General features: G+C 43.8%; 1 protein-coding gene across 4 annotated transcripts in view; it reads right to left on the reverse strand.

Moving 5' to 3' along the window:
* Window positions 1-25757, reverse strand: part of LOC143979902 (serine/threonine-protein phosphatase 1 regulatory subunit 10-like) — a 68328-nt gene that overhangs the window by 18475 nt on the left and 24096 nt on the right. For all 4 annotated transcript variants that reach the window (XM_077478964.1, XM_077478961.1, XM_077478962.1 and 1 more), the window contains 6 exons: window positions 25110-25254; window positions 24824-25009; window positions 24408-24654; window positions 23784-23859; window positions 19148-19336; window positions 15337-15451 (listed from right to left, as the gene is read on the reverse strand). In XM_077478964.1, coding sequence (XP_077335090.1) covers window positions 15337-15451; window positions 19148-19336; window positions 23784-23859; window positions 24408-24654; window positions 24824-25009; window positions 25110-25254 — 958 coding nt within the window. The remainder of the gene's footprint in view (window positions 1-15336; window positions 15452-19147; window positions 19337-23783; window positions 23860-24407; window positions 24655-24823; window positions 25010-25109; window positions 25255-25757) is intronic.

A 25757-nucleotide genomic window follows, 5' to 3' on the forward strand; every position in this document is an offset into this window, starting at 1 on the left:
GACAGTTTTACGGAATTTCCGAAAAACCTTGTTCGTCAAACTGTCCGCTGAAACTGTCCGCTGAAAGCCCACACACGAGCGGACTGTCCGCCCAAACACTGTTCAGCGGACAAAGTTGGGCGAACAGTCCCCGCGTGTGTACGCGGCCTAAGGGTAAAACAAATCCTAATGCCCAAGCACAATTTTGACGTGTATTAGTAAAACCGTACATATCGTTTTTTTGGGGGTTTTTTCAGGACAAATTGGGTTGTCATTTGGTGGTAAATGGTTATGGATATCTTAATTTTTTTATTATTATCAAAGGAAAACTGTCCCAAAAAAATAAAATAATTATATATATATATATATATATATATATATATATATATATATATATATATATATATATATATATAATTTTAAATTCAGCTGTATATTTCTTGCTACTACCACAACCTACCACCAAAGAACAACCCAAAATAAATTCTCCTGCTCCCAACAATCGCAGCGTGTATGTTAGTTGTTGTTTGTAATGTAGCACAGCCCAGAAACAATGAAACATTTTCCGTTTCTTTTTTTGTCCTACCTAAAACACACTTACATAAACTGACCCTGATGCGAATTAAAAAAATAAAAATAAAATCATGCCCAAGATAGACTGCCCTGACACAAATACTAACCCTGGCACTGACACAGAACAAATTTTGATTTAAGTATTTTTTCCTTTATTATTATTATTTTTTTTTTACATTGTATCTTTCTTCTCCATTCACAGAGAGAGGCAGAAACACAGGGGTGGACATCACAGTGACTGATCACTATGGTAGCTCTCCGTGAGACCCCGGTCTTTGTGCTGGGAGGCGCACTCCCAGCACAAAGGGAGATAAGCATATATGCAGCCCCACAGAAAAAAAGCCCAGTGCAGATGAGCCGAATATATGTGTTATGTCGGCGACAAGGAGTTAATAATAATAAAAAAAAAAAGGTCAGGTAGGTCCAAAATGATCTAAAGTGGGTGACTGGGGACAAAGGGAAGGCAAAGTAATTAAATACCTTCTTCAGCTGAGCATATAAAGGAGCATGGGGGAGCTCATGTCCATAATGGGGACACCACTTGCCTTCCCGCCCAAGCTAATTTTCAGCTTTCAGAGCTGTCACACTTTGAATGACAATTGCGCAGTCATGCTACACTATACCCATATGTAATTTTTATAATTTTGTTTTCACACACATAGAGCTTTCTTTTGATGGCTATTTAATCACCACTGTTTTTTTTTATTTTTTACCAAATTAAAAAAAGACCAAAAAATAAATTTTGCAAACCGGTAATTTTCCTCCTTCACTGATGTGCGCGAATGAGGCTGCACTGATGAGGCAGGGACTGGTGGGCATTGTTAAGACTGCACTGGATAATCAGGACACTGATAATCAGTGCCCTGATTATCAGTGTAGATGTCCCTTTCACACAAGCTGGTTATTGGCTCTCCTCACCTCGTGCTGTCAGCGCGAGGAAAGGAATGTATTGACCGGCTTGTATTTAAATTGTGATAAGTGGGTATTGGACACAGCTGATCATGTGGTACAGGGCTGCTGTGATTGGCCATTTACCCCAATCTGTGATCAGCTGTGTGCACAGAGCATGCTGCCCATGCGCTGTAGCAGGCGCAATCACGGAGGAGGTCAGATTACTCCCTCCGAGAACCACACTGTAGCTGTCATTCAGCTATAATGCGATCAGGAAGTGGTTAAAAAGTGATCAAAGGCATTACCAAGTACCTATAGACCTGTTAGTTTACCTTCTATAGTTAGGAAGATACTGTAGTTTCTTTTACAAAGGCTTTTATTGACAAATATCATAAGTATACAGAGCTGACTAAGATAAAAAAACCTGGTACATGTAACAACTCAAGGTACAGTTCCAAAATACAATGCAGCGAAAGAGTTACAGTTAGTAAATTATTGCAATAAGCAAACTGAACCACTGTGTTAAGTAATGTTCTGGTGTTCTCAAAGGCAGAAAAACTGATTTTTAAATACAGCTTACTTGTAACATCCTTTTCTTTGAATACATCATGGGACACAGAGCAGTTATTCATGACTATCTGGGTTATACGCTACCGCTAGGTGATTGGACACTGGCAACCAATAGCAAGAAGGTTCTTCCTATATAACCCCTCCCATACGGGAATTACCTCAGTTTTGTAGCAAGCAATGAAAAGTCCCAGTAAAGAGGGGAGGGATCTCTGTGTCCCGTTATGTAGTCAAAGAAAAGGATTTTACAGGTAAGCTGTATTCAAAAATCAGTTTTTCTTTATCATACATCATGGGACACAGAGCAGTTATTCATGACTATCTGGGATTTTCTAAAGCAATGCACCTGAGGGGATACACAGCTTAGACAAGTCCCAACTGTCCTTTGGCCCTATAAGGCCACCTGCAACACGCTATGACCAAAGACTGTCTCTTCTCGAGACCTCACATCCACCTGGTAAAATCTGGTGAATGTGTGAACTGAAGACCAAGCGGCTGCCCTGCAGACCTGTGCCATAGACACCTGTCGATGTACTGCCCATGAAGCACTAACCCCTCTAGTGGAATGTGCTTTCAGGTCTCTCGGTGGAACCCTGTGCTTCAACTCACAAGCCCGAATGATAGTTTAGCGAATCCACCTTGAGATAGTTGAAGTCGTAGCTGACTGTCCTTTCTTAGGACCCTCAGGCAGAATAAAGAGAGTCAGTCTTCCTGAAAGGGGCTGACGCCCTTAAGTAGACCTTAATAGCCCTCACTACATCCAGCGAGTGGAGTAACTTTTCTTCCTTAGACCCGGGATTTGAAAAAAAGGAGGGCAGAATGATATCCTGATTCAAATAAAAATTGGCAACTACCTTTGGCAAAAACTCCCGACGAGGGCGCAAGACTGCCCTGTCCTGGTGCAGAATCAAGTAAGGTTCTCTGCATGAAAGGGCGGTTAGCTCTGACACTCTTCTGGCTGAAGTTATGGCCACCAAGAAGACTAATTTCCTGGTCATTAGGACTAAAGGAATCTGCATAATAGGCTCAAAGGGTAGATACTGAAGGGCTACCAAATTCAAGTCCCAGGGGCATAAGGGGTGCTTAACTGGTGGTCTTAGGTGCGTCACTCCCTTAACAAAAGGTACGCATCAAGGGGCTGCAATTGGTCTTTGGAAAAAAACAGATAAGGCTGAAATCTGACCTTTAATTGTGCCCAAGGCCAATCTTAAGCGTACTCCTGCCTGAAGGAAAGCAAGGATCTTTCCAATTGTATACTTACGGGGGTTCCAACCTTTCCCTTCGCACCAGGAAATGTATGATTTCCAAACCCTGTAGTAAATGGCCCTGGAAACCGGTTTCCTAGCATTTATCAAAGTGGACAAGGCTGCACCTCTAACCCCGCGGTCCTTTAATACCCTGGCCTCAATGGCCATCAAATTCAGCGACCGTAAAGCAGGATGGAATATTGGTCCTTGGGACAATAGATCCTGGCGTAACGGAAGGAGCAACAAGTCCCCTACTGCCAATTTCACAATTTCCGTGTACCAGGACCTCCTGGGTCAGGCTGGGGCCACCAGGATCACTGGTCTTAGTTCCTCCTGTATCCTACGCAGCAGATGCGGCAGGATTTGGATTGGAGGAAAGGCATACAGCAGGGAATACCGGTGCCAAGGAGTCACCAATGCGTCTGTCCCGACTGCAAGAGGATCGTTGGTTCTGGACACAAATCTGTCCAGTCTAGCATTGAACCTGGATGCTAGGAGATTCACATCCGGGGTCCCCCAATGCTGACAAATCTGGAGAAACACCTCGGGATGAAGGGACCATTCCCCTGGCAACAACTTTTGGCGACTTAAATAGTCCGCCTTCCAGTTGTCTACCCCCGGTATGAATACTGCAGACAGAAATGGCACATGCCTCTCTGCCCATCTTAATATGTGATCCACCTCTTTCTGAGCCGCTACGCTCCTGGTGCCCCCTTGGTGGTTGATATAAGCGACCACTGTGGAATTGTCGGTTTGAACTCTGACTGGGAGACCCTGCAGCTTGGTCATCCAGAAATGCAGAGCTCGTCAGGTTGCCTGAATCTCCAAGAGATTGATGGGCAAGGTCCTCTCTGCTTGAGACCACTGTCCCTGGACCGATGCTTCCCCCAGAACTGCTCCCCAGCCCAGAAGGCTGGTGTTTGTGGTCACAACTTTCCAGACCACTGGTGGAAAGGATTTCCCGACCTTTAAATTGCTGGTTTTTGACCACTAAGTTAGGCTCTGTAGAGTCTGTTGGGACAAGACCATAGGATGATCCAAAGTTAGAGTGGTTTTGTTCCAGGCCCTTAAAATGATGCTCTGGAACAACCTTGAGTGTAATTGAGCATAAGAGACTGCGCTGAAAGATTAAACCATTTTGCCCAATAGCCTCATACAAAGGCGAACAGAAGGTTTTTCTTATTTTTTCACCCTCCGGACGAGCTGCACTATGGAGTTGATCCTTACAGGAGGTAGAAACACCCTTTCTTGGACAGTGTCCAAGTTTAGTCTCAAGTACATTAATACATGAGTGGGGTGAAGGTTTGATTTGTTTATATTCAGAATCCAGCCTAGGTGTTGCAAAATTTGTACGGTCTTTAAGATGTTTTGGACCAGGATGGGACGAGATTGATCCTTCAAAAGAAGATCATCCAGATATCCTACCACAGCGATTCCCTGGGATCTTAGGACCGCCAATACAGGGGCCAGAATTTTTGTGAAGATCCGAGGGGCCGTGGCAAAACCGAACGGCAATGCGACGAATTTAAAATGTCGCCCTTCTACCGCGAAACGCAGAAAACGTTGATGCGGCATGCAGATGGGCACATGAAGGTATGCATCCTTGATATCTATGGACACCAAGTAATCCCCTTTCTTTAGGGATGTTACCACTGAGCGAGTTGATTCCATACGGATATTTCAGACACTTAGAAACAGATTGAGAGATTTGTGGTCCAAAATGAGCCTTACCTCCCCATTCGGTTTCGGTACGGTGAACAGGTTTGAGTAAAATCCTTTGAACCTTTCCCCGTGTGGGACCTTGATGATTACTCCCTGCTTTTGTAGATGCTCTAAGGCTAGGAGCAAACATTTCCTTTTCTCTGGTTCCGCCGGAACCCTTGAGCTCAGAAACAGAGTTGGAGGAAACTTCCAAAACTCTATCTTGTAACCTGACGTTATGATGGAAATGACCCACATGTCCTGAACCTGTTTTTCCCAAGCATCCAAAAACAGCCGAAGTCTTCCCCCCACCCGTAAGAGAGGGGCGTCCTTTCATAGGGTAGACTTGGAACTGGGTTTGTTTGACCTTGGAGTCCAGGGTTTTTTCTGACCCTGCGGATTTTTAAAACTGGACTGCTGAGGCCGTCGATACCGATTGGGAGAAGAAGAACTAGGTCCTGGAGCATGCAGAATCTTAAAGGAGGGTCGCTTATTCTTCCTATTAACAGGGAGCAAAGCGCTTTTCCCACCGGAGATCTTTTGGATATACCTATCCAGATCTTCGCCAAACAGGTGTTCACCATGAAAGGGAAAAGCTGCAAGAAGCTTTTTGCATGGTGTTTCGGCCGACCAGTTTTTTAGCCACAAGACCCTGCGCATATGTACAGACAGAAGTGCACAGCGAGACATCTGTTGGATCGCATGTTTTAATGCGTCTACTGCAAAGCACAAGGTGCGAGGGAGCTCCGATAATTCTTCGGTAGCTTCTCCTTGACAAGGAAGGTTCCTGACCAATTTCTTAACACGATCCTTTAAGGACTGGCAGATGCCAATAGCCGCTATCGCTGGCTGAACAGCTGAACCAGCTAGTGTAAAGGAGGCTTTTAGCAAGGTTTCTAGCTTTTATCGGCCGGATCCTTAAATACCTGGGCGTTATCCACCGGGCAGGTCAAATTTTTATTTACTGAAGAAATGGCGGCATCCACCAGAAGTGTACCCCACTTCTTCTTGAATTTCTCCTCCATAGGATACAAGAGGGGAAACCTTTTTGAAGGTAAATATATCCTGTCAGGATGATCCCAATCTGCATAGATCACCTGTTCTAACAACGGATGCACAGGAAATGCCTGAGAACCCTGCTGAGGTAGAAGAGAACCCAAAGTAGAACAGGAGGGTCCAGTTTCCTGGACTGGGGGTAATTTAAACCCAGCTCGAACCATCTCTGTCAGAGAATGCACAAACAATTTTTGGGAATGGGAGGCTGAGAATGGCTCGTCTGAGCTAGACTCTCCCGTAGAAGAGTCCTCAGCTTCTCCTTCTTCCCGATCCTTTGCGACCAGATCCTCCTCCCACTCTGGGTCTGGGTCCCCTGGCCCTGCCTGGTTATTAGAGTCCTGATGCTCAGATGACTCACCATCAGGATCAGGCTCCAGAGAGGGAGATCTGTTACGTTTTCTCCCTGCTTGTGTTACCGAGGCAATCATACCCGCTATTTTACCTTCAAGGTCAGATAAGGCAGATGCCAAATCATCTTTAGTAACATAAGCCGAGGCAGGGACACCAGTTGTGGCCACAATGCCTGACAAATGCAATGGCTCAGCTAAGCCAGAAGCCGCAGGACCTTCAGGGGAAACTGTCATAATATCCTCAAGAGTTTGATCGCCTGTTTTTAAAGGAGGTATTCTTAACCCTGTATTGGTCTTGCTCCCTGTTCCTCTTTTCCTGGAAGACATTGCTTACAAGTATGGGAAGACAGCACTCCCTCTGAGCTTCTAACTGTAATCCAGTATAAAAAACGGAGGTAATTCCGGTATGGGAGGGGTTATATGGGAGGAACCTTCTTGCTATTGGTTGCCAGTGTCCAATCACCTAGAGGTAGCGTATAACCCAGTTAGTCATGAATAACTGCTCTGTGTCCTGTGATGTATGATAAAGAAACATAGTTGTCAATTGTAACAAAAAAACAAACAAACAGAAGAAATAGAAGAGGCCAAGCCTCAAAACTGTGAGAAGATACCCTAAGTTACATCATGTTCTCAGGCTTGGAAAGATCAGTTTATAAATGAATAGAAATTAATAGAAAATTGGCTAAGAGACTGAATTCAGAGAGTAGTGGTTAATGAATCATACGTGAATGGTCTAGGTTTGTTAGTTGTGTACCCCAAGGTTCAGTGTTGTGACCCTTACTTTTTAATACATTTATAAATGATATAGGGTCCGGGATTAAAAGTACAATTTCAGTCTTTGCAATGCAAGCTATGCAATGGAATAATGTCCTTACAGGATGTCTCTAACTGTCTCTGTTTATTTGGGCAACTATGTGGCAAATGGGGTTTAATGTTGATAAATGTAAAGTTATGCATGCAGCATACATACTAGGGGGAGTACGACTGGGGGAATAAATGGTGGAGAAGGATTCGGGGCGTTCTGGTAGATCAGTGGTTCTCAACTTCAGTCCTCAAGTAACTCCAATGGGCCAGGTTTTCAGGTTTTTCTTTACTTTGCACAACTACTTTAAATCAATATCAATGACATGGTTATTGATAAAAGCTATTTTATCTATGGGAAGTTCCCAAAACATGGTCCGTTTAGGGTACCTAAGGAACCACTTAGTACTAAGGTACTTGAGAACCACTGTGGTAGATCATAAGCTTAATAACATGCAATACCAAGCTGTAGTTTCCAAAGAGAGCAAAATTATTTTTTGTATTAAGAGAGGTATGGACTCCAGTGAGAGATATAATTTTGCCCCTGTTCAAATCATTAGTAAGACCTCATCTGGAATATGCAGTTCAGTTTTAGGCACCAGTTCAAAAAAGCATATCGGGAACTGGAGAAAGTGCACAGAAGGGCAACCAAACTGATAAGAGGCATGGAGGAGCTCAGCTATGTGGAAAGATTAGAGGAACTGAATTTATTCTCTCTTGAGAAGAGAAGATATGATCAACTGAATAAATACAGAAGTGGTCCATATAGTGAACTTGGTGTTGAATTATTCACTTTAAGGTCATCACAGAGGACAAGAGGGCACTCTTTACATCTGAATGAAAAGAGTTCTCCAAATACAGGAAACAGTTTCTTCACAGTAAGAGCTGTAAAAATGTGGAATAGACTCCCTCAAGAGGTGGTTCTGTCCAGCTCAGTAGATTGCTTTAACCACTTACCTACTGTGTCACAATGGCTCTCCTGGGTGAAATCCTGTACAGATACGGCCTACCCATTTTCGGCCACCAGAGGGCGTGTGCGCCCGCTGCACGGCAGGAGACCCAATGAGCACGCACGAATGCCGGAACAGGAATTTATGTGTATAAACTTTGTTGTCGACAACAAAGTTGTTGACTTTGTTGTTGACTTTGAACGCGACTAGGTCCATGTCCGAAATACCCCATCTCTGACATGTCGTTAGGAAGATGTCGGGGTGAAGAGACCATTCTCCTGGAATAATTGTTGGCGACTCAAGTAGCCCGCCTGCCAATTCTCCATTCCTGAAATGAAAATTGCCGATAGGCAAAGAATGTTGTGTTCTGCCTAAGCTAAAACATTACTCACCTCTTTTTGGGCTGCACGACTTCTCGTGCCCCCCTGGTGATTGATGTAAGCCACCATTGTGGCCTTGTCAGACTGAATCCTGACAGGAGAGTCCCGTAGACTGACCGTCCAAGATTCTAAGGCCAGACGTACTGCCCAAATCTTCCAAAATGTTGTTAGGAAAAGTCCTCTAATCTGGACCATGTCCCCTGGACAGAATCTTCTTCCAGGGCTGCTCCCCAGCCTGGAAGGCTGGCATCTGTTGTTAATACTTCCCAGGATACAGTTATAAAAGATTTTCCCTTTTGCTGGATAACAACCACCAATTTAGACTCTGATTTATGTTGGGAGCCAAGCGTATTGGAAAAAACCAAGGCCTGAATCTTTTTATTAGAGAAGGACAGGATGGTGTTTTCAAGCAGTCTTGAGTGAAAACTGCACGAGGGACGGCCTCAAAGGAGGCCACCATTTCCCCTAACAATCTCATGCACAGTCGAATGGAAAGATTTTTCCTTGTTTTGATAAGTTGAATTAGTCCTCCAATGGAACCGATTCTTGTCTGGGGTAAGAATACCTTCTTCTGTACGGTATCTATAATCAGCCCCAAGTATCGTAATCTCCTTGATGATTTTAAGGAGGATTTTTCTAGGTTGAGTATCCAACCCAGAGATTCCAGGTAGTTACAGCTGTGATCAGACTCTGGTGTAGACCTGAGACTGAATGATCTATTAAAGGTAGATCGTCTAAATAGGCTAGGACCGTTATGCCTTGAGACCTTAATCTGGCTAAAGGAGGTGCCAGAATCTTTCAGAACACCCGCGGTGCTGTGGCTAAACCGAATGGCAGGGCCACAACTGAAAATGATGATTTAATATTTCAAAGAGCAGAAATTTCTGGTGAGCGGGAAATATTGGCACGTGGAGATATCCATCTTTCATATCGACTGAAACCAAAAAACTCCCCTCCTTACAGGATGGACACAACCGATCGGACTGACTCCATGCGAAAGGATTGGATGTTTAAGTGCCGATTCAGATCTTTGAGATCTAGAATGGGTCTTACCACTTCGTTTGGTTCTGAAACCGTAAAAGGTTTGAATTAAAACCTGTGCCCTGTTCCACTAAGGGAACCTCTGTTATCACCGACTGGGATAATAGATGATCCAGAGACAGAAAGAGAGACTTCTTTTTCTCTGGACCCTTGGGAACATTTTCCCTTAGAAAAAAACGAGGAGACTCTCAGAAGTCTAGTTGTAACCTAGAGAAAAACTGCAGAAGCCACCCATCTGTCCTGACATTGTTCCTGACTTGAGAATTGCAGGAGCCTTCTCCCCACCCAAGCGAATGGGGGCGCCCCTTCATGAGGAGGTTTTAGCATCTGCTTTGTGGGCTTTCTGCCCCAAGATCTCTTCTGACTCTGGTGATGCCTTTGGGGACTTCCCCTTGAACCTGATGGTGAAGCCGTCGAGACTGCCTAGAGGCTGATGCCCCTGGCACAGGAGAGGCAGCACGATTAAAAGCAGAATATTTGAACTTCTTCTTTACTGTTAAAAGAGAGCTTTTCCCATTAGAGATCCTTTGGACATACTTATCCAGATCGTCTCTAAATAGCCGTTCACCATGAAAGGGAAAACTGGCTAAGAGCTTTTTACACGGTGCTTCGGCTGACCAATTTTTAAGCCATAGAACTCTGCGAGAATGCACTAGTCCAAGCATAAGCCATGAGGCTTAAATGATAGAGTCTTTCATAGCATCTACTGGGAAACACAGTGAGTCTGATATACCAGCCCATTGCTTGGCCTGTTGATCAGGCAGAATTTTAAGTATCTCCACAAACTGTTCCTTAATGGACTGAGATACACCAATTGCAGCAAGAACCGGCTACTCTACTGAACTTGCTAAAGACATATTGTTTTTAGAAAGAAGTTCCAACTTTTTATCTGTTGGATCCTTTAACATCAGTGCATTATCCACCGGACATGTGAGATTCTTGCTCACTGAGGCGACTGTAGCATCAATTGCTGGAACCCCCCATTTTCATAGAAATCCTCTTCCATAGGATAAAGTGTGGAGAATTTCTTGGGAAGACAATATTGTTTATCCAGATGTTCCCATTCAGAATACATAAGCTTTTTAGTATATGTGCTGCCAAAGCAAGCACCATGAATAGGGAAAAACATCCCCAAATGGGGGAGGTTTTAACAAACCCAATTAGAGGTAGGTTCCTCAAGAGGAGCAGGCAGCAAAAAGGTTGAGTAATGGAGTACACAAGCAATCTGTCTTATGATGCTACTCCTTCCATATTAAGATCCTCAGAAGAGGATAAATATCTTCCAAATATTTGGGAAGATCTACCTGATCCCCAGCCTCCTGCACCTCAATAAGAGGGTCCTGAGCACAAGATAGGAATCTGATATGTTTAGCCCCACTATGGAGAGACACCATAGCATCAATCATCTTTCCAAATTACAAATGGTAGAAGAAAAAAACTCTTGTATAATATATACAGGGACTGAAGCTTTTATGCAACAACAGTTTCCCCTGACGGCTCAATCCGACCAGCTGCATCCCTCTCAGAGGAGGATGATATTCTTTTGGAAATGGATTTAGTTTATAGTAAAACCATTGACCCCTTTAGAACCCTTAGAGGTTCCTGGTCCCATTACCACTCATAGCCTGAAGCATAAAGCAGAGGCACTCAAAAGAATGTACATTGCTAGGCTATAGTCCAGTGCCATTAGCTGCTATTACTCCTAGCCTGGTAAAGTATAATGTGTCAAAGGAAAATGCCTGTGTCACTAACCTGAATAAGCCATCCTCCTGCTCTGTCCCTCCACAGCCAGCAGCAGCTACACATACACAGTGCTTTATACTTCCTCCATGTGTGCTTGGCGTCTGGTACCATTAGCCACGCCCCCTGTATGAATTACGCCCCCCCCCCTTCAAAAGGAAAGTGTTTTCTCACGTGAGAGCGCAGCTCAGGCATCCTGAAAAAACAGCAGACATGGCGGCGGGGTTAAATCCTCTGCTTGAACAACTGCGCGTTCTGTCTTTTTTTTTTTTTACAAAAAAGGAAACTGCTTTTATATCAACCCCCCGAAAGGGGGCGCAGGAGGAGAACCAGATCCCCCATCTTACCGGAGGATCTGTTGTGGCCGGAGGAGAGGAGAAAATGACAGGCTTCTGTGCCGTTTCCAGCGTCAGGTCGGTGAGTGCTCAATACAGCCCCCAGTGGGTGACACATAGGCATGATAACATTATACATAGAAAGAGAACTTCCTGAGAAAATCTCCCTAACCTTTTCCTCGCAGCAGGGTTTATCTGAGATAAAAAACCCAATCTTCACCCTTCACGGTGTGCTCCGGGACCTTTATTAAACCTTCAGAAACAGGGGAACCTCAGGTTACCCACAATCCTGGACCTGCGACAGCACCCTGCCAGTAAAAACCTTATGGCCTTACTACCAAAAAGTACTGGATCCCAGGGTCCAGCTCTCTAAAAGAGAAGCGTTCACAAGCAAAACCTTGTTTCTTCGGACACGAGGCCCGGGTACCATCCATTTAGCCCAAGAAAAAGACATCAGAACGGATCTGGTCAGCATGGCTAGCCCCAGCAAGGAAGCTTCCAGGGGAACTCAGCACAGCACATCTTTACTCCTGACCAACACCTTAAACACTGGCGAAAAAGTTGAGGACTCCTGGTAGTGCCTTAGGGTGTGCCAGTGTTCATCACCTATCAGTGGCCCTATAACCCACATAGTAATTACTATGGCTCTGTGTCACCTGAAGTAAGAAAAGAAAACTAAGACTCTGGAAAGGGTTTCTATCTTTTTATCCACTGGATCCTTTAATGCTTGAATATCCTTCTACAGGGACATTTAAAGTCTAAGACAGGCAACAGCCAAATCTACAGTGGGGACAGTCCACTTTTTGAATTCTTCCTTAAGGTAAAAATTGTGGCAAAACATGAGGAGGAGCAAATACCTTGCCTGCATTATGCCAATCACTATACAAAAAATAGGGTGGAATAGTGAATGAATTGGAAAGGATTGTTTAGGCTGGAGGCTTGTAAGTGAACCCACACTAGTAACCTTAGATAAAACCGACTCAGGTAGTTCCACGTCTAGGCGCATGTGGTCTACATCAGTAGAAACAGCAATGGTGTCCCTCCTCAGGTACCAAGTGATCTACCATAGATAAGGTACCACCTTCAGCGACTCTCAATCTGCACCAAAGCAAGAGCAGCTATGGGTAAAATCAGAGATAGATTCTGGTGGAGAGGAAAGAAGAAACACGCTTGAAGCTCCTGTGTCCTGAGCAGCTATTATGAGTACATAAACTCAGACATAGTAGCATTAAATTCCTCCTTGGATAATACAGAGAAGGCAGATACCCCTGGGAAGGGTTAAGGACACCTCAGAGGGGTGCTGCAAGTCAGGTAAGGGACAGCGATCAAGCAGGTCAGATTTAGGTCCCTTAGAGCAGTGGTTCTCAACCTTATTGAGACCAGGACCTGTTAAATTCTAGACATGTGCAATTCGTTTAGTTCCAAATTCGTTTTTTTAACAAATTTAGACAAATTCGTTAATTTCGAATTTCCTAATTTTTCAATTTCCGAATTTCAAAATTTGCTAAATTACAAATTTATGAAATTACAAATTTCCAAAATGTCCGAATTTTTGGATTTCCGAATTTACAATTTTCGAATTTTTGAATTTCGGAATTCCGGAAATTCGAAAATCAGAAAAAAAGAAAGAAAATCTGTAATTTTAAATAATAACTAACGATTAAATTATAGGTATTGGAATTCCCTTTCAAATTTGTCTGTTAGTGAACATAACGAGTACGAATTTATCCGAAGTTACAAATTATCTGAAATAACGAATGCCACATCTAAACAAATGGAACGTAACAATCTAATAATAATAAAACCTTTTTATTTTTATTATTAATTATTTATTATTAATTTGTTCCCTTCCATTTGTTTAGATGCTGCATTTGTAATTTCAGATAATTCGTAACTTTGGATAAATTCGTACTCGTTAATTTAATAGTTCGTTATTAATTAAACTGATTTTCTTTCTTTTTTTCAGATTTTCAAATTTTTTAGACTTTCAAATCTTTGAATTCCCGAATTCTGAAAATTCGGAAATTTGGAGTTCCGAAAAACAGAAAATCTAAAATTCGGAAATTTGGAAATACGAAAATTCGAAATTCGGAAGTTCAAAAATTCGAAATTCGCAAAATCGGAAATCCGAAAAATCGAAATGTGAAAATTCCCGAAATGTACGAATTTTAGAATTTCCAAATTTTCGATTTTCCGAAAAAATCAAACAAACTAATTAAACGAAAATGAACTAATTTTTTGTCAGTGCACATAAACATTCCATGTTCCAACAGTGAAGAAAAACGGTTTAGTTGAGTTGTGAAGGGGGTTAGGGGACAGACTTAGTGGCACACTGTAATGGATTAGGTTTCTGGAGGGAGCTGGGGCAACTGTAGGATGCTGGAATTTTGCAGGGTCACTGTGGGAGAATGGAAGGCAATGCAGGGGATGGATATGTGCTGTGGGACACCGTTTTCACTTAGGGACCTATGGGTGGTTGGAAGCTCTGCAGCAATCTAGGAGCACTGTTGGAGGCTGGGCAGCCCTGTGGGATGTGGAGAGGTACCGCAGCCGACTATGGAAGGCTGGTTGGCACTATGGGAACTGGAAGGCACTGTGCCAGGTTAGGGAATCTGTAGTGGGCTTGAGGTCTGAAAGGAAGGAGGCCGAAGCCTAACAGTGGGCTGTGGCTCAGCAGTTGAGAACCACTGCTTTAGAAGATAAACTACATGTCCCCCAACACTGTTAATGGATCAGAAGCTTTCAGCGCCAAAAAGCACTGCTATCTTTACAATTATGATCTAATCCATACTAGATATGTAGATCAGACATACCAAGCATACTCATAGAAATTGTAGAAGCAAGAAGGGCGAATACTGAATTTGGCCTGGTTACTGAAGGCAGCAGGGAGCCCAAAGACATCCAGCAGGGGCTGGCAAGAAGGGTGACATCAGCTGTGCTCTGGAAAATTGTACATTAGCCAAAAGTGTCGCACCTGGAAAACTTACAATAAACTTTTAAGGGAAAAAGTAGAGGATGGGCATATAAATAATAAAGGCCACCATACAGAAAGTGACACAGGCAGGGTTCAGGGACTCTACACAGTCTTTGCCCTCCCAGGCAGGCAAACTCTTTCAGCAGACTTCAGGGTGTAGGTCCTGCCAAATTGTAAAAGGATCTGGACCTCAAAGCACCCACCCACGTTGCACCTACGGTACACAAAAGAAGTTTCACATAACAGTGTTCTGCACACAAAGAATACAATAGGCTGGCCCCACCTCTTCCTCACAGCAGGATCCAGGTACAGACTGCAAGATAATGCTGAGGCTTAGCCAGTCCAGAAGGCAGCAAAATGAGCCTCAAGGTCTCTGTAGCATCTAAAGAAAGTCTGCTGGAAGAAAATTAATCATGATCAAAATATAAAATGGTTTTCTTCTCTAAGAGCAGAGAAAAAACATCAGGCTGGCAGTGGGAGAGGTTGTACTGGGCTGCCCTAGAGCGCTGGTTGCCTCCTGAAAGTGGCAACATAACCCTATGTCACCGAATACCTCCTGTGTTCTAGAATATACAATTAAGAAAACGTTGTTACAGTGGTAGTAAAAAAAAAACAATTGTGGTGTTAATGCTAGGTAGGAGGTAGCAGGCATCAAAGTGAATGTTTGCTTTAATGTACATTAGCTACTTCTGCTTGGCACAAAGAAACAGCCCACTGTAATAAATTTGTGACCATTAATAAAAAATCTCACCTGGTGCGGGTGTGGCCTGACTCTGATTTTGCAGTGACCCAAGAAGCTGCTTGATCTTATCTGAGAAATCTGGCTGCTTCATCAGATCTTCTGGTTCGGCATTGCCCTGAGCTCCCTACAAGATAGAAACAATTTTCCAAATTGGAAAGTGATAAATATACAAAAACGCAAAACAAACACTGAAAAGTCACAATTTACTTAAGTGTAATTTGCCATAAAGTTAAAGCGATTGTAAAAGTATTTTTTTTTTAATTAAAAACAACAAGCAATGTTGCAACGTTATCGAACAGAGTGGCCCCGAACTTCCTCCTTGGGGTCCCCCACCAGCATGCCAGGCTTCTCCCCATTCTCAGAGTTCTCACACAGCAAGCCGTTTGCTATGGGGGCAAACCTGCAAACTTGCTCCAGAGCCGGACTGTGTGCATCCATTGACATACACACAGCCTGGCTCTGCCCCTTTCTCACAGATTTGATTGATCGCAGTAGGAGCCAATGGCTCATGTTGCTGCCGAGCCTCCTGTGAGAAAAGAGCAACGCTGCTGCAGACAGGCATAGCGCTGGACTGAGAGAGGACTCAGGTACGAATTTACAGGGGAGCTGCTGACATTGAAAGGTTTTTTACCTTAATGCAGAGAATGTGTTAAAGTAAAAACCTTTTGCCTTTAAAACCACTTTAAATTTTAGCCATGTAACTCAATTTTCAAATCTCATTGGCAGTTACTGCTAAAAAGAACAGTCATTAGGACCAATATCGATTGTTGTAACATAGCTGAGTTTAATCCTTTTGATATTAGACCCATTTTTTGCACATGTTTAAAAAATCATTTAAAGCCTGAAGTTTAGTTAAAACCCCCAAACATTGTATATTTTCTGAAGGCAAACACCCTAGGAAAGAAAATAGTGGTAATTTCAATCTTTTATGCAACACAATATTGGCGTAATAGTTTATGAAATGCAAAACTTCAGTAAAAAGCGGAGCACGCAAATGTAATATAAAACCAATATAAAAGCATAAATTGAACGAACCAGTGAAACGGCAACAAACTTACTTTGTTACCCTTTGTTTTCCGGCAGCTACCAGATCGCTTCTATCTGACAATTAACTTGGCAAATTTACACAACCCCCCCCCGTCCCCGGTAGCTAACAACATAAGGCTGGTCATACATTATACAATTGTCTTGTTCAGTATTTATTTAAATTGACTAAATACATGTAAAATGAGGTCAAACCTAAACACTTTCAATTTGTATGCAACCAGGCAGGCTCATGCACTACATGGTTGAAGGTAAATCTAAAGCCGCGTACACACGGGTGGACTGTCTGGCCAACTTAGTCCGTCAGACAATCCGACGGACAGTCCGTCATACTTTCGAATGAACGGACTTGACCACACACACCACTTTTTGAGCGGACTAATACGGCGTACTAAGTCCGCCATACTATCCGCCCTACTTTTGAAATGAACGGACTCGCCCAAACACGCGGAGGAAAGTCCGCTCATTTCGAGCGCGTCTCCAGGTAGGCGGGGCCCGCGAAGGAGACGTCGCTGACCCCGCCGCCTGGTATGGACTTAAAGGGGAACCCCAATGCCGAAAAAAATCGGCGTGGGGGGGTCCCCCCCAAGTCCACAACAGACCCTTGTCCGAGCACGCTACCCGGCCGGCCAGGAAAGGGGGGCGAGCGAGCGCCCCCCCTCCTAAACCGTACCAGGCCGCGTGCCCTCAACATGGGCGGTTCTTCTGCCGGGCCACCGCGCCTTCTTATAGCTCTTTTACAGGCGGTGGCCCGGTCTTCTGTCGACGCCGCCGCCGCCGCCCGTTCTTCTTCTTCTTCTCCAGGAGATGTTGCCTCGACGATCTCTCCGGCCGGAATGCCAGGGACGCACTGCGCGGCCACTTATATAGGGACAATGGGGCGGTGTCACATGGCTTTATGTCACATGGGTTGGTGTCACATGGTGACCCCGCCCCCTTACGATGTCATAGTCCCCATGTGACATCAACCCATGTGACCAACCCATGTGACATAAAGCCATGTGACACCGCCCCATTGTCCCTATATAAGTGGCCGCGCAGCGCGGCCCTGGCATTCCGGCCGGAGAGATCGTCGAGGCAACATCTCCTGGAGAAGAAGAACGGAAGGCGGCGGCGACAGAAGACCGGGCCACCGCCTGTAAAAGAGCTATAAGGCCGCGTACACACGCGGGGACTGTTCGCCCAACTTTGTCCGTCAAACAGTTTCGGCAAACAGTCCGCTCAAAATTAGCATGGACGGACATGGCCACACACGACGAACGAACAGTTTGCTGAAACCGTGCGCGATGACGTGAACGGCACGTACGACGGGACGAAAAATACGACGTCCTATACACTGCATTATAACTTTCGGCGTGTAAATCCTTTCTGAGCATGCGCGGAACTTAGTTTGACGAACAAGCCTACACACGAGGGGACTGTTCGCTGAAACAAAGTTTCAGCGGACAGTTTTTCGGAATTTCCGAAAAACCTTGTTCAGCGGACTGTTCGCTGAAACTGTCCGCTGAAAGCCCACACACGAGCGGACTGTTTGCCGAAACACTGTTCAGCGGACAAAGTTGGGCGAACAGTCCCCGCGTGTGTTAAAATAAAAGTACCAAAAAAAACACAACACACGAGATAAAATACTTTATTGCACAGCTCCGTGACTCTTCCGTCTTCGGGGGTCTTCTCGCCGGACTCCTCCGCTAGCAAAAGAGCTACAAGAAGATAGCGGAGGAGTCCGGCGAGAAGACCCCCGAAGACGGAAGACTCCCGGAGCTGTGCAATAAAGTATTTTATCTCGTGTGTTGTGTTTTTTTTGGTACTTTTATTTTACAGGTGAATGGGTAGGGGTACATTGTACCCCATACTCATTCACATAGGGTGGGGGGCCGGTATCCGGGGGCCCCCTTATTAAAGGGGGCTCCCGGATTCCGATAAGCCCCCCGCCCGCAGACCCCGACAACCAACGGCCAGGGTTGTCGGGAAGAGGCCCTTGTCCTCATCAACATGGGGACAAGGTGCTTTGGGGTGGGGGGGCCGCGCGGCCCCCCTTCCCCAAGGCACCCCCCCATTTTGAGGGCATGCGGCCTGGTACGGCTCAGGAGGGGGGGGGGCGCTCGCTCGCCCCCCTTTCCTGGCCGGCCGGGTAGCGTGCTCGGACAAGGGTCTGTTGTGGACTTGAGGGGGACCCCCACGCCGATTTTTTACGGCGTTGGGGTTCCCCTTTAAGTCCATACCAGGCGGCGGGGCCAGCGACGTCTCCTTCGCGGGCCCCGCCTACCTGGATACCCGCTCGAAATGAGCGGACTTTTCTCCGGGCGGGAAAAGTCCGCTCATTTCAAAAGTACGGCGGACTGGCATACACACGGGCGGATTGTCCGCCGAAATGCGAGTCCGACGGACAGTATTACGGAAATTCCGAAATACTTAGTCCGCCAGACTGCACGCTGAAAAAGTCCGCTGAAGCCCACACACGAGCGGACTGTCCGCTGAAATGTGTTTCGGTGGACTAAGTTGGCGAGGCAGTCCGCCCGTGTGTACGCGGCTTAAAGGAAATTGAACAAGAAAATTGTATAATGTATGATCAGCATAGGGTTTACAGCAGTGGCAGTAAAAGGTTTAAAGGTCTATACCCATAATGCAGCAACCTCTAGCTAGCAGTTAGCAATCACCTCAACTGAAATAAATGCAGTAGTGTGAAAAGTAACCATGAGTTGCCATGGTGCATTATTTCATAATTCTAACAGCGTTAGTACTAAAAGATCATGGCGCACAATATGAATGTACTCACTATAATGGATGTCAGAATCTCCTGCACAGTGCCCGGCAGTGGGTTTGTTTGTGACTTTGAATTTCCCATGCTGCCCATTAAGTTAGCAAGTACAGGAGGCAGCTTAGCACCAGATGACAAGTCCGGAGATTGAGAACCTGTACTCTGGTCCATTGACACAATGTACGAATTATCATCCATGGAACACTCCTGGTGAAAGAAAAGAAAAAAGTGACTTGTCTGTAATAAAACATACTCTTCGCTTATAAATACTAAATAATTATAATATTGTATTAGTTACAAAAATATCCTACTCCAGCTGGCAGATTTTACTTTTGACCTGGAAAAAAGCAATGTACCTCTTAAAGGACAAGTGTAACTTTGTATAATTTACCTTTCACATTATTAGCGTGGCTGCGTTAGCGGTAAAGCAGCCCTCGTTTTAGCAGCACTTTACCCCCCGTTTTTCGGCCAGTAGTAACCCCCGCTAGCGGCCGAAGTAAGGGTTAATAGTGCCCAAGTAGAGGCGCTTCGACAGTGGTGTCCATTCATTTCAGTGGGCACCCCTCCTCCACCGCCCCAAAGATGTTGCTTGCAAGACTTTTTTTTAACGTCCTGCCAGTGCAGCGCGCACCAGTGTGTAAGCACTTAAACTTTCACATTAGGGTGGCAGGGGAGGCGTTTTTCAGTTGCCATTTTTAGCCCTTTAGTGCCTGAAAAACGCCTCAGTGTGAACGGGGTCTTAATCAATTCTCCGCACCGAGTGCAGCTTACCAACTTATTAAAACAAAAAAGTGTGGCGCTTAGGTGGAAACAAACCACATGAACCAGTAAGGCACTAATTCAAGCAAAGAAAATTACATACACTTCAAAAAAAGAAAATATGTGTAAATTCCGTTGTATATCACACCCAGGTGGAAGAGTGCATGAACCTCATGCACACAAAAGGTTAAGGTAAATAAAATTAATTTAACATATACAGTCCATCAAGTGAACGTCTAACAGTCTTTGAAATGTGTAATATCAATCACAATTCCAAGCTTGAGGTGACGTGAAAAAAGGTGAAATTCAACTTCTGATGTGTAGAATAATACCACCACCACTGTGATAAAGAAGGGGAGAGGAGGCTTACCAAATGACGTGGACTCAGAGGAAGGCTTACGCCTCTCGAGTCATATGGGCCTGTAGGTTAGCAAACCAGATAATCATACATCTAGTGTGTAATCTCCCGCAAGTCTTCAGGTCATGAAATCATCCGTAGCGATTCTCCTATAGTGCTCATCCCACGAAAATAGGGGGCTCAGGTATCAAAGACCATGGAAGTAGAAAACTAGCATAGCGTGATACCGTTTTAACATCCAATTTATTAAAAAATAATAATAAAATTACACTCACATTTGGTTCAATCGTAATAACATAGTCAGAAAGTAGCAATGTCTGTAAGGGGGTCCACCCGACGCGTTTCAACTAAACAGCCGTCCTCTGCAGAAACGCGTCGGGTGGACCCCCTTACGGACATCGCTACTTTCTGACTATGTTATTACGATTGAAACAAATGTGAGTGTAATTTTATTATTATTTTTTAATAAATAGGATGTTAAAACGGTATCACGCTATGCTAGTTTTCTACTTCCATGGTCTTTGATACCTGAGCCCCCTATTTTCGTGGGATGAGCACTATAGGAGGATCGCTACGGATGATTTCATGACCTGAAGACTTGCGGGAGATTACATACTAGATGTATGATTATCTGGTTTGCTAACCTACAGGCCCATATGACTCGAGAGGTGTAAGCCTTCCTCCGAGTCCACGTCATTTGGTAAGCCTCCTCTCCCCTTCTTTATCATGGTGGTGGTGGTATTATTCTACACATCAGAAGTTGAATTTCACCTTTTTTCACGTCACCTCAAGCTTGGAATTGTGATTGATATTACACATTTCAAGGACTGTTAGACGTTTACTTGATGGACTGTATATGTTAAATTAATTTTATTTACCTTAACCTTTTGTGTGCATGAGGTTCATGCACCCTTCCACCTGGGAGTAAGATCTCTTGATATACAACGGAATTTACACATATTTCCTTTTTTTGAAGTGTATGTAATTTTCTTTGCTTGAATTAGTGCCTTACTGGTTCATGTGGTTTGTTGCCACCTAAGCGCCACACTTTTTTGTTTTAATTTTTGTATGTTACTATGTAGTCTTCAGTAGTGTTGGCAGCTGGGTAGAACACATCTTTTCACAGCGCAGTATTTTTTTTTACACCTTTACAGCTTACCAACTTATACCTTCCTCCTCAAATTGAGTGATCTCTTCTATACGGCACTGCATAACATTTTCAGTGAAAACATTCTCTTAAGCTGGCCATACATATGCGTCAGTTTTTTTCGATCAACCTGTAGGCTGATTGAAAAAACTGAACAGATGCCCCCATCCACACAAATAAGGCAGAGAGGGAAATCCTCCCTGCTGTGTTATTATATTTGGACAGTGGGACTCTTGAGCTGTCTTAATAGACTGATCAAAGGAAGATTCTCCAACAAGTCCATTTGTAGGAAGCTGAACGGCTCAAAATGTGGATAAATTATGATCCATCTACAGCCAGCTTTAGTGTATATGCATGCAAGGCTCTATTACTATAGGTACCAAAGAATACAATTGTCCTTTAATACTGCAGAATCCACACAATGTGGAAAGTGAAGTAGTTGATTTACAACTAGAATCATTAAATGTTTAAAAGACAATTTTGCCTTTGGTAAACTTGCCCTTTAACTATTTCAGCCCCGGAAGGATTTGCCCCCTTAATGACCAGGCCATTTTTTGCGATAAGGCACTGCATCACTTTAACTGACTATTGCGCGGTGGTGCGATGCTGTACCCAAACAAAATCTATGTCCTTTTTTTCCGTATTTGCTCACCTGTGAGGTTTTAATTTTTTGCACTATAAACAAAGAGCAACAATTTTGAAAAAAAAAGAAAAATATATATTTTCTTTTACTTTTTACTTTAATACATATCCAAAAAAATAAATGACACTGGCAGGGCAGGGGTTAACACTAGGGGGCGATCAAGGGGTTAAGTGTGTTTTAACTGTAGGGGGGATGGGCTGCCAGGAACATGACAGAGATCATTGTTCCCGATCACTGGAACAGTAGATCTCTCATGTCACTAGGCAGAATGGGGAATCGCCTATGTTTACATAGGCAGTTCCCTGTTCTGCCTCTCCTCACCACGATCGCAGGTCGCTGGCGGACATAGAGTCCGCTGTGCGCCTGCTATACTCTTTGCACGGACCAACGTACAAGTATGTTGATTCACACAGGAGAGCCGACCTGCCACAGTATATCTGCGTGAGCTGGTAGGCTAGTGGTTAAAATCCCCCAACTTCCTACATGCAGCCATCCAGAATAAAATGTACCTTCTTTCCCCGATCCAGCAATCTTTACTTCAAGGTTCTGGTTGGCTCTTTTTAATACTTACTTAAAGTAGGCTTACTCACGTGAATGAATAGGGTCAGGGCTTAAATGCACATTATGAAGAGGAGATGGCCAGGACCTTGTGCGAGGAAACATTGCTAGACCTGGGATAAGGCGTTATCCTAGGTAGGCTATATGCAGGGGGATGATCCTTTAACCACTTGACCCCAGGCTGACTAACACATGTGAAAATCTTCATTTTGTTTTTATTTTTGCTTGAAAATTACAAACAGTATATTTTTTTTAAAGCAAAGGTCCTAGATAATAAAATGGTGTTTGTTGCAATTTTTATGTCACACAACATTTGCGCAGTGGTTTTTCAAACACACATTTTTGAAACAAAATATACTTTAATGAATTATAGTGAACACAAACAATATAATACCGATGTTTTTGGTAAACTGTAAAATATGAAGTTAAACAAACTAAATAGATACCAAACAGGTCATACTTTAAAATTGTGCATGCTCGTGGAATGAAGAAACTATGGTACATTAAATTATTCATAGATGACGCTTTAAAAGCCTTTATCAGTTTAGAGTTACACAGGAAGTCTGGTGCTAGAATTATTGCTCTCACTCGGACATTCAAGCCCATATACCACATCTGCGGTGCGATTGCTGTTTACACATGCATGCAGGACCTAAAAGTACGTTCACATTTGCGCATGACCATGGAGGGAGGGGGTTAACATTTTCATTTTATTATCTATTTTAATACTGTATATAATTTTTTTGGATCAACTTTATTGCTATCACAAGGGATTACCAACATCCCTTGTGATAGCATGGGCCATGACAGGACTTATTTAGTTCCTTTGGCCTCCAAAGCATTTGATCAAACAAAGATCAATTAGATCAGATACTGTAAAAGCGATTAACGACTTCTCAACGATACAACCAAAAACCAGAAGTGACGAAATACACGGTGCTTCCGGTTTCTAATGTCACAGAAGAGGGGCAGGAACTTCCGTTCTTGCCACTCTTCTCACTGAATGCGACTGGACTGGTTGCATCATTATCAGGCTCCCTGAGCGGACAGGAGAGCCCATAAATGCAGGGGGGGGACGGGGACGACCCCCTCCGCCACCTGTAAAAGTGATGCAGCAGCTGTATAGCCGCTTGATCAGTTTTTCAATATTGCAATATTGAGGTGGTTAAAACCCTACCTTCTAACTTACCTCATCCAGTGGTATGAGCTTTGGTGGTGCTGGCTCATAAGGCTCAGGGTCCGGTTCATGCGGGGTGTCAGGAACACTATAGAAAAAAAATTTAAATTTTAGACTTGACAATATATAAAAAAAAAAAAAACACTTTTAACACTACACAAGCCAACTTTTGGAGGAAAAAAAATGTATTACACACTTAAACTCACAACACTCAAAAAATTTGAAGCCCACCCCCATGTACACACATATACAAACGTAAAAATAACTATTGGGGGTAACTTGTGTACAAAATTGTGGCTTGCAATACATGTTACATTGCGCATGCTGGAGTAAAAACAATAATTCTAGGGCTACCATTGGCAGTTGACCTTAAACTGATGACCTGTAGAAGCTTTTAAAGCATCGCCTTTTGGAAAATATAGAATACTGAACTTAAAAAAAAATTTGCTTTCAGAAAATATATAATGTTTGGGGGTTCTAACTAATCGTCCCGTCTAATATATATATTTTTTTTAATGTGTGCAAGAAACAAAACAGCTCTCAGTGAAAGGGTTAAAGATTGTGTACACACAATACTATAAAATAAAAATAGATTTATGTGCAATGTGTTCTAAAGTGCTTGAGGCGTATATTTACCTCTCTTTAGAGAGAAAAAGTTCTTGCAGGATGCCCATCTCCCGTTCAGCTTGGGTGTGCTTTTCTGTGCTGTTGCTCCCAATCTGTATAAGTGCTCCTAGGAGCAACAGTGGACGTGGAAGGACCCAAGGAATGACTTCCTCCATGGTGTCATGACTAAGCCGGCGGGCGTTTTGGAATGCTTGACATTCCTTCAGCATCTCTCGCTTGGCTGCTTCACCGAAATCCTTAACCTTGTTTACATTAACTGTAAGTGGGCATAGAAGAAGAAAAGACTGCTGTAAGTACAAAGCAGGCAAAGGTAAATAGTATAGAGCCATGTAGATTGCAAGGATACAAGAAGTAACTGAAAAGATTATATATATATATATATATATATATATATATAATACACACACATTATTTATAAAATGTACCTCTCTCCGTTTCATCCAGTTCAAAATAAAAATACTCCCGAAGATGGCTCTCATCTGGCCAGCTAACTGTTTTCCTCTTCTTTCCTTTTTTTGTTAGTTGAGGAACCTCTTGCTCAGGTGGTTTGACTTCGGCAGGGGCAGGGGCAGGGGCAGGGGCAGGTGTAGATGCAGATACAGACACAGATGCTGCAAAATTGTGAAGCAAATAAGCCATATAAGAAAGATACACAGAAGGAGAAAAATCAGGAGAGGTTAATGTTTGTTAAAGTATAGAATGATGCCTTACTGTCCATAGGCTCAGGGAGCTCAACAGGAACTGGAGTTCCAGGTCTTTCCACTTCCATTGCCTCAGCTGGGGGCTCCGGTTCTGGAGAAGAGGGCTTGGTAACCGCTGGTACATCACCTTGAAGCTTGCTGTCAAATGGACTGGGCTGGATAAATAAAATAGGCATTGTTTTAAATCTCTGTAAAGCAGTTACCTCAACAACCACCTTACCACTTGCTGACCAGGCCTTTTGTGGAACTTTTTGTTTATAAGTTTAAAAAAAAATTTTTGTTTGAAAATCACTTAGAACCCCCCCCCCCCCCCACACACACACACACACACACACACACACTTTTTTTTTTTTTTTTTACAAAGACCCTAAGTTATAGCCCAGGCTGAGGGTGCCACTCCATTCATTGCAGCAGGGCACACTAGATGTGCGACTTCCAGGTGTCACCCCTCCTTTCTTGAACCTTTGCAGGAGCCAGGATGGACTCCATGCCCTGTCAGCACTCTAGCAGCAGCTGCGGATGCTACATACTCCCTTCCTATCGAGCCTGAGCGGCCCACACTTTCTCCAGGTCACCCTAGAGAATAAAATGGCAATCGTTGCAATATTTTATGTCACTGTATTTGTGCAATGGTCTTTCAAATGCAATCCTTTTGGAA

This window comes from Lithobates pipiens, unplaced genomic scaffold, assembly GCF_037356315.1.
Source record: "Lithobates pipiens isolate NorthernLeopardFrog02 unplaced genomic scaffold, aLitPip1_a1.2 Scaffold_1, whole genome shotgun sequence".
In the NCBI taxonomy this organism is placed as follows: domain Eukaryota; kingdom Metazoa; phylum Chordata; class Amphibia; order Anura; family Ranidae; genus Lithobates; species Lithobates pipiens.